The 8,290-nt window shown below is 47.8% G+C and overlaps 1 protein-coding gene across 3 annotated transcripts; it reads left to right on the top strand.

Annotated features, from left to right (window-relative positions):
- Positions 1-1,320: 1,320 nt before the first annotated feature.
- Positions 1,321-6,879, top strand: LOC308663583 (uncharacterized protein). 3 transcript variants are annotated; one of them, XM_081320136.1, is made up of 4 exons: positions 1,321-1,333; positions 1,541-2,087; positions 3,387-3,500; positions 4,311-6,879. In XM_081320136.1, exons 3-4 carry the CDS (start codon positions 3,422-3,424, stop codon positions 5,681-5,683), a joined length of 1,452 nt encoding a protein of 483 aa, XP_081176262.1. In that variant the 5' UTR covers positions 1,321-1,333; positions 1,541-2,087; positions 3,387-3,421; the 3' UTR covers positions 5,684-6,879. The 3 variants fall into 3 exon arrangements, with proteins under 3 accessions (XP_081176262.1, XP_081176261.1, XP_081176260.1); XM_081320135.1 differs by lacking the exon at positions 1,321-1,333 and having other exon boundaries at positions 1,492-2,087; XM_081320134.1 differs by lacking the exons at positions 1,321-1,333; positions 1,541-2,087 and having other exon boundaries at positions 3,332-3,500.
- The last annotated feature ends 1,411 nt before the right edge of the window (positions 6,880-8,290 follow it).

Raw genomic sequence — 8,290 nt, 5'->3', positions numbered from 1 at the left:
TCAAATTGTCCTGCTTCAGATACAGTATGTTCTGGGAAGATCCAGCTCTCTGGAGAAGGCTCTAATGCTGGGAAAGGTAGAAGGAAAGAGAAGATGATGACCAGCAGCAAAGTGGATGGACTCAGTTATACGGCAATGGGCGCAACTGTTGGAAGACCCAAAAGAGCAAGTTAGGGATAAATCATGTGGAGAAAAATTATGTGGTCATTAAGAGTCAGCAACACATAATCACTTACTTGGATGATATTTAGCAGGCCCTGTACTGTGTATTGTTTGGCAACTCCCAGGTACCATACTAAAATGTCACACATGCAAAACACTGGGATTTTACTCTTCGTGTTGTTTTGATCAGAGGTCTCCAAACTTGGCAACTTTTAAGACTTGTGGACTTCAACTCCCAGAATTCCTCAGCCAGCCATGCTCAAGCCTTTGCATACATTATCTTTAGAGGCTGACCCTCACATTAAGCAGCGTGATAAAGGGGAGCTGGAGTCATTTCCTGGAGAACTGCAGGTATTGTACAACCAGATTGTGCTGCACCATGAGGTTGTCATAGCTACTATAATGCAATATCCAGTGTTGACAGCACCAACATGAAAAAATACTAGCAGTCTGATCATGTAATGAAAGGGAGATAACTGCATCTTTTCCTTAAGCAAGGAAGATATATTTAGGAGCACTGTGTATCCAGTGAATTGAAACAGGCTCTAATAATAAGAGGGAGCCCGCTAAGGATACCTTACGCAAGCCTGTCCCCCACCATTGGCAGTTTGCACTGGAGGTCCTTCAGCTTCAGGGCACCATTGCTGAAACACACACACAAAAAGCAAATACACACCTATGCTTGCCATCACAAAGGAAGACCACTCTCTGTACAAATATTTGTGTTTCCTGGGTATAGCTTGGAACTGCACAGAAGTCCACTGTGTGTTTTTGTCTTTGAACACCACATTGTGCAGGTTGCCAATTTCTCATCCAATTCTTTCTACTTATGCCTTGCATGATGCTTGACCTGTGCATCCTTTCAGAGCTAAGACTTATGGGTCTGCTCATGTCCAAGAAACACAATTAGCGCTCAGAAGATAGTGATAGCGACAGCCACTCATTTTATCTATTTATTAGGCGTACATCCCTCCCCTCCAGCCCCTGAGATTCAAGGTGATGACAACGTGGAAATCTCCTTTTCGTGCTAGCCCCATAATTAATTGCCCTTTGGAGTGGCTTGTGACTGGCCCCCAAGATCGAATATTTGTAGTTGGGGATGGACGTGAACCCTTGATCTCCCCAAACCATATCCAACTGTTACACCACACAGCTGGAACAGCTGGCATCTGTGAACCCTTGATCTCCCCAAACCATATCCAACTGTTACACCACACAGCTGGAACAGCTGGCATCTGTGAACCTTGATCTCCCCAAACCATATCCAGGGGTCTTCAAACTTGGCCCTTTTATGACTTGTGGACTTCAACTCCCAGAATTCCTCAGCCAGCATGCTGGCTGAGGAATTCTGGGAGTTGAAGTCCACAAGTCATAAAAGGGCCAAGTTTGAAGACCCCTGCCATATCCAACTGTTACGCCACACAGCTGGAACAGCTGGCATCTGGAGGGACGTAGTGAATTTAGGCCAGGCTGAAAAGCTGGCAATCAGCGGCCTCGGGACCTGGTGGCATCCGGAGCAGGAGGTGGAATCGTGGGTGCGTCCTCCAAGCCACTGTGGCTCCGCGGAAGGCCTGCAAGGGCATCCGTAACTTCCTGTTCAGCGTTGCCTCTTAGGACCTGGAGGGAACCGAAATAATTGAGCACCGCGGAGGCTGCGAGGAGGAGGAGGAGAAGCGCCACCATAACTGGGTCTGAAGTCGGGCTGTTCGCGCAAATTCAGGCTCCTTTCCTTCCTCCCGGACCTTGGCAGCCTCCGCTTCTCCCAGCACCGGCAGAAGATCCCTGTCGGTCGCCTGCTCTAAGCCGGAGGCTTTCTTTGGGGTCCGACAGTCGCTCGGCTTCCCAAGGCAAGCCGGGAGGGAAGGAGCCGTCGGCAGAATCCACGATCGACGACCGCCTCTCTCGCGGCCGAGGGAGCGGAGACTGTGAGGGGCAGCCCTTTTCCTCCAGGGCGGCTGGGCGGGAGGAGGGAGGGAGGAAGAGAAACAAACAAAAGTGCACCATTAAAGCAGGGGTCTTCAAACTTGGCCCTTTTATGACTTGTGGACTTCAATTCCCAGAATTCCTCAGCCAGCTTTGCTGGCTGAGGAATTCTGGGAGTTGAAGTCCACAAGTCATAAAAGGGCCAAGTTTGAAGACCCCTGATTAAAGGGTTGGAGGCACCGCGCAAGGAGAAAATGCGGCCTAGGTTAAAAGTCCGGGGTGTCGCCTATAGAATGGCAGGGCAGTCGGCAGGCAGAAGCTGCTTTCTTTGTATGGAGCGAAAGCCCGTCTCGCCTGAGTCGTCTCTGGCGGCCGTTCCCATCCTCCACCGCCTGCGGAGAGAGCCACCCAGGCCGAGGCAGGGGAGGCTGGCCTGCCGATGCCCAAGGGCGCACTCTGGAGTTACTTAGGGTTGCCCTTGAAATGCCTGACCTCAAAAGGCACAGCATGGGAAGAGGTGCTGAATGCAGCTGCCTTGCCTTTAAAAGCTGTTTGTGCACTCATCTTGGTTGCTGCTGCTGCTGCTGCTGTTATTTTTATTTATTTATTCATTTATTAATTATGCCACCCATCTCCACAGCAGGAAATAAGGAACTGGGCACCACTCACTTTGCATTAATACGTGGCTGCTGGATCATCTTTCTCCAAAATAATTGCACCAGCAGGGCCTTTCAAAAACCTTTTTTCCTTTCTTCAAAACCAATATTAAAAAAAAATATTTACATATTCTTAATTTAACTTTTAACACATTAAAAATGTATTAAGTATAGAAAACCCATAGCCATTTAACAACCCATAATATTTCTCTGGTCAAATCAAATATTAAATCCCAAAGTCAAAACTTCAGCTTTCTCCTTTTCCTGTAGGAAATCTAAAAGTGGCCTCTAAGCTGCAAGAAATATAGTTAAAATTGTTGTCTCTAACCAAAACAGTCAATTTTTCCATCTTAGCTAGCTCCAATCCCTTAAGATTATTTAAGTTCCCCGATCAAACCTTCCCCCAAACTGGCATCCATATACATTAGGACCATAAATCCCTGAATGTACTTACAGAATGTGGACAGGTAACATTTTTCCCAAAATACAATCCATGATTGGAAAGCTGCCATCTTGCCTCAGCATTTAGAGGTTTCATGCATGAAACTTCTCACAGTTTTGCTGGAATGCCTCCATGTCTAATTGCAGTTCTGACTTGTTTTCATTTCCATTTCCTTTTTAAAAAAACTGTTCTTTTCTATTTAGGATTTCCTATCTTAAAGTCTAAATTAAGATCTAGGATGGAGAAAGAGGAAGAAGTACAAAATCCAGATTCCCAAAGCACAGGAGAAGAGACAGTGAGAAATGAGACCACCTCAGGTAAAGAAGTGGATGGAAAAACATAACAATATTTTTAAATGATAACTCTGCGGATCATTCTGAGTTCATCAGCTGACAAATAATTGGTCTGCCCATCATTGACTTCCCAGGAGTCAATGAAGGAATTAAGGTTTTTTCTTGCATCTTTCCTCAAGTGCAAAATGATACAGGAGAAGACTTGATACTAATCCATAGATGAGGTAGGTTTCGCATTTCTGTAACTTGTTGCTTTGTAGATATGTTGAAACCTACACGGCCAGCCTGATGAGTTCTTATAAAGTGATGGTGAAATGAGATTGAAATTTAGCTAAGATGGCAGATGGCTTCGGTATTGGGAGGGAGGGGTATTTTCGGTGTCCTGGAGTCAGTGTTGATTCCTGGTGACTCCCTGTAGTTTTCTCAGCAAGGTTTTTCAGAAGTGGTTTGTCCTCACTTCTTTCCTAGGGCTGAGAGAGAATGAGTGACTCAAAGCCGTCCAGCTGGCTTTGTGCCTCAAGGCAGACCTAGAAATCATGGTTTCCCGGTTTCAACCACTGCACTAAACCAGCTCTCCCAGTATAATGTGAAATAAAAGATTCCAAACACACTTGCAGATAACTTGTTCAGTGGATAGAATAAACATAACCTCTTTTTGTAAGTCATGGAAGCTGACCTCCCCAAAATATCATCAGGCTACTTGAGATGAATTCAGAGTGGGTGGAGTGTTAAGAGGATCGGCTGAAGTGCTCTGGAGATTTTTTTCAGATTAGAGATGGGCTGATCTTTGTTTTCTAAAAACAGTTTTCCTCTTGCTTATCTTCTGACTTTCAGAAGTTACTGTTGCTGGTGACAAAGTGGCCTCTGCGGCCGTCACTGTGGCCACAGCTGCTGTAGCGGCTGTTAAGACTGTTGTCGGGATCCAGTCACAACTTTTCAGCCGCTTGGCCACCCGCCGGACGTTTCTGCCCCGCCATCGTCGTGACCTACTGGAGCTTGAGCAGATGGTGGAAAACGCGGCTGCCGTGCGCCTCCGAGCAGTGGTGGAGTCCAGCATTGACTCTTTGCGTGCCATGATGTGTTCGTGCCTCTTCCAGTCCCCGGCGGTTCTTGCTGGGCTGATAGACGAACTCTACATCATGGAGCGGGCTTTCTGGGTGCAGCCAGGCCGCTCCGAGTGGTGGGAAAAGGTGGTGCTGCCCCATTGGGATGACCATCTTTGGCAGGAGAACTTCCGGATGAGTCGGCAGACGTTCATGGAGCTGTGTGACAGATTGAGGCCAGTTCTTGAGCGTCAGACAACCAACATGCGGGCTCCCATTACTGTTGAGAAGCAGCTGGCCATAGCTATATGGAAGCTGGCCACCCCAGACAGCTACCGCTCGGTAGCAGAGTGTTTTGGCGTTGGGCGCTCCACTGTCTCCAGGATAGTCATGGAAGTTTGCCAAGCTCTTTATGATGTCTATCACCATGTGGTCCTACTGACCAGGCCCCGGGAGGTCATAAAAGGCTTTTCGGCCAAAGGTTTCCCTCATTGCATTGGGGTGATCGATGCCACCCATATCCCTATCATTGCTCCTGCTCACCGAGCCACAGAATATATCAACAGCCGAGGCTATTACTCGATGGTTCTGCAGGCCCTGGTGGATCATGAAGGCAAATTCATCGATGTGTATGCTGGGCGATCCGGGAAAGTTCACGATGCCCGGATCTTTCGCAGCTCCCCCATCTTCCGGGCCATGAATCAAGGCACCTTTGGTCCTAGCACTACGATGGACCTAGATGGGGAGCCAGTAAAGCCGGTTATCCTAGGAGGCCTTGCTTACCCTCTTCTGCCCTGGCTAATGACTCCTTACAGCGGCCAGTTGGACTCCCGAAAACAGCTCTTCAACAGCACGCTCGGCCACTGCCGGACAGTGGTGGACTATGCCTTTGAGCGGCTCAGGGGCCGCTGGCGGTGCCTCCTCTCCCGCCTCGACGTGCGAGAACGCTACGCCCCACGGGTCATTGTAGCCTGCTGCATTTTGCACAACATCTGTGAGAGCAAAGGGGAGCCTTTGCAGGAAGGGTGGGAAGAGGTGGTGAGGTCTGTGTCAAGATCTTACCAGCAGCCTGAAAGACAGCTGATGTACGTGTCCCACCCACCCGCCCGGGAGATCAGGGACCTTTTTAGCACCTACTTGGAAAGGAGAGAACAGGAAAAGTAGGATGGAATTCATGCTTATTTCTCCTCCCTTACCCCACCTTGAAAAAGAAGTTGGGGAAAAGACAGCAGGCTCTTGTCTGCTGCTTTTCTGAGTACAGGTAGTCCTCTACGTACAATCATTCATTTAGCAACCATTCAAAGTTATAATAGCACTGAAAAAAAGTGACTTGCGACCGGTCCTTGCACTTATGCAGCATCCCCACATGATCTCAATATGGGTGCTTGGCAATTGTTACGTACGTACAGCAGTTGCAGGGGCCCAGGGTCATGTGATCTCCATTTGCGACCTTCCCAGCCGGCTTCTGGTAAGCAAAGTCAATGGGAGAAGCCGGATTTGCTAAAAACAACCACATCAAACAATTCCAGAGATTCTCTTAATAACTGTGGCAGAATGGTTAAATTTGGGGATGACTCGCTTAACAACTGCTTTGCTTAGCAATGGAAATTCTAGCCCCACTTGAGTGTGTCTGTAAGTTGTTACTACTGGGGTTAAAATGCAACTGACCCATTTCTGATAGTGGGTGGCCAGTTTATCCCGCTCCACCTTGGCTGAAAGCAGATGGCCAAGGCTGAATTCTGCCTCTGGGTTTCCCGTAGCCTTCCTGTGGGTGGTGCTTCTGCCCAGAAAGCAGCAACCTTAATGCTGCACCTTTCTTATCTAAGGCTGCTGCCTTTACAGGCATCAGCTACCCAGGTTAGCACAATGTGCCCTAAGACAGGGATTTTCAACCTTTTCACCCATTGTACCACTTTTAGGGTATGGCAACATCCGAGTACCCCCAGTTGCCTAGCAAGGTGTCAAAAACGTGATGACCAAAAAAAGGAAAAAAGTGATGAAGTACAGGTAGTCCTCGACTTACAACAGTTCGCTTAGTGACTGTTCGAAGTTACAATGGCACTGAAAAAAGTGCCCTCCAAGCCACAGCCAAGCAAGAGACCTGCCTGCCCGCCCGGCGGCACTCTTCCTCCTGTCCGAGGTTTTCATTGTTGTGAGCATTTCTGTTGAGGATTGGCAGCGGGGGTGGGGTGGGGGGGTGTTTGATTTTTATCCCCCCCCCCCCGTCTGCTGGGTGGTTGCAGCAGGTTTTGGTCACTTCACCTGACCCTGGGACACTGAACGTCATAAATATGAATCAGTTGCCAAGCATCTGAATGTAAATCACAAGACCCTGGAGATGCTGCAACATTCCAGCTGATCGGCGCTTCTTCTGGGCTCAGCAGAAGTGCCAAGATCAGCGCCGAGCTCCAGCTGGAGACTGGCGCTGATCCTGGCGCTTCTGCTGAGCCCTGACAGCCCTGCAACTCCAGCCATCTCTCACTCAGGCTTGTGCGGTGCTGCCACCGGTTCAGCTCATTCCCCTCCCCAGCTACCACTTTTCTAGGATGATCCCATACCACCTGCCAGGTGCCAATGTACCACAGGTGGTACCCATACCACTGGTTGAAAAGCCCTGCCCTAAGACACAACTCATTCATTAGTTGTGATTCATAGAATAAATGACACTTGGCCAGATTAGTACCCAAACCAAAGAAACCATGTTCTGACCATATGCAACGTGCAATCCCAACGTTTTTGCCAGGATTGGTTTCAGATTTGAAGCTGGAAAGAGCTTTTGAAGAACGCTGTCTTCCGTTGGTAGACTTCACTAGCAGCAGCCCTCTGATTGGGGCTGGAAGTTGCCCTTTGCATTTTCCACAGTGCCCCCACAGAGTGTTACCCTTTGGCATTGTGCTATATTTAAAATGGCAGCTCCCTTCATGTGATGCCAGTCTGAAAATGAACGAATGTTGTGTCTTTTTTTCCTACCACCTTCCTCCTGCCAACATGCCTTGCAAAGAACAGAGAGGTTGTTCTAACCTTGGTTCCCAAAATGGTCAGTTATGTTCCTACGAAAAGCTACTTCTAACCTGAGGGGACCATCTAGTTACTATATACCTGTTGCTAATCTGATCTCCATGGATGTGTTTAAGCTTACTTTAAACTTGTCCCCCCATCTCTGGGGAATGAAATCCTTCCCTGTTACTCAAAAACACTGCAAAAAGCAAGCCACAGCTTTTTTATGGTCAGGAATCAGTGGTCGAACATAAGCACTAAATTACTGACCTGCATCTTGGAAAATCCTATTTGCATATTTTTACTCAGAAGTGTTGAGGCAGTTTCTCTCTCTCTGTCTCTCTGTCTCTGTCTCTGTCTCTGTCTCTGTCTCTGTCTCTGTCTCTGTCTCTCTCTCTCTCTCTCTCTCTCTCTCTCTCTCTCTCTCTCTCTCTCTCTCTCTCTCTCTCTGTGTGTGTGTGTGTGTGTGTCTCTGTCTCTGTCTCTGTGTAGGGATGAATAACCCTAATGGATTTTACACTCTTCTTGTTAGGATTACCCAAAAATTCACATTGCAAGGTTTGGATGCCCTGAAATCAGGGAAGCTGTCCTAGGTATTATGTATCAGAACAGAATGCAAATAGAAAAGAGGTAATTGCATTGTGATGATTAGTGTCCCCCAAATGAAGAGTTAGTACTTTCCGCCCTATGTTGCCATCCTTTCTACCTCTCTGATTCTTCTATCGAAACCAGACATTTGCTACAGGTAATAATAATAATAATAATAATAATAAT

The sequence above is a fragment of the Vipera berus genome, assembly GCF_964194415.1.
Source record: "Vipera berus genome assembly, chromosome: 2".
NCBI classification, from domain to species: domain Eukaryota; kingdom Metazoa; phylum Chordata; class Lepidosauria; order Squamata; family Viperidae; genus Vipera; species Vipera berus.
The sequence above is the reverse complement of the archived record's forward strand: the minus strand, read 5'-3'. Positions and strand labels throughout refer to the sequence as shown.

Coding starts and splice junctions, on each gene's coding strand:
- LOC308663583 (XM_081320136.1), top strand. CDS start 3,422: ATGGAGAAAGAGGAAGAAGTACAAAATCCAGATTCCCAAAGCACAGGA. Junction 3,501..4,310: donor GAGAAATGAGACCACCTCAG/GTAAAGAAGTGG, acceptor TCTGACTTTCAG/AAGTTACTGTTGCTGGTGAC.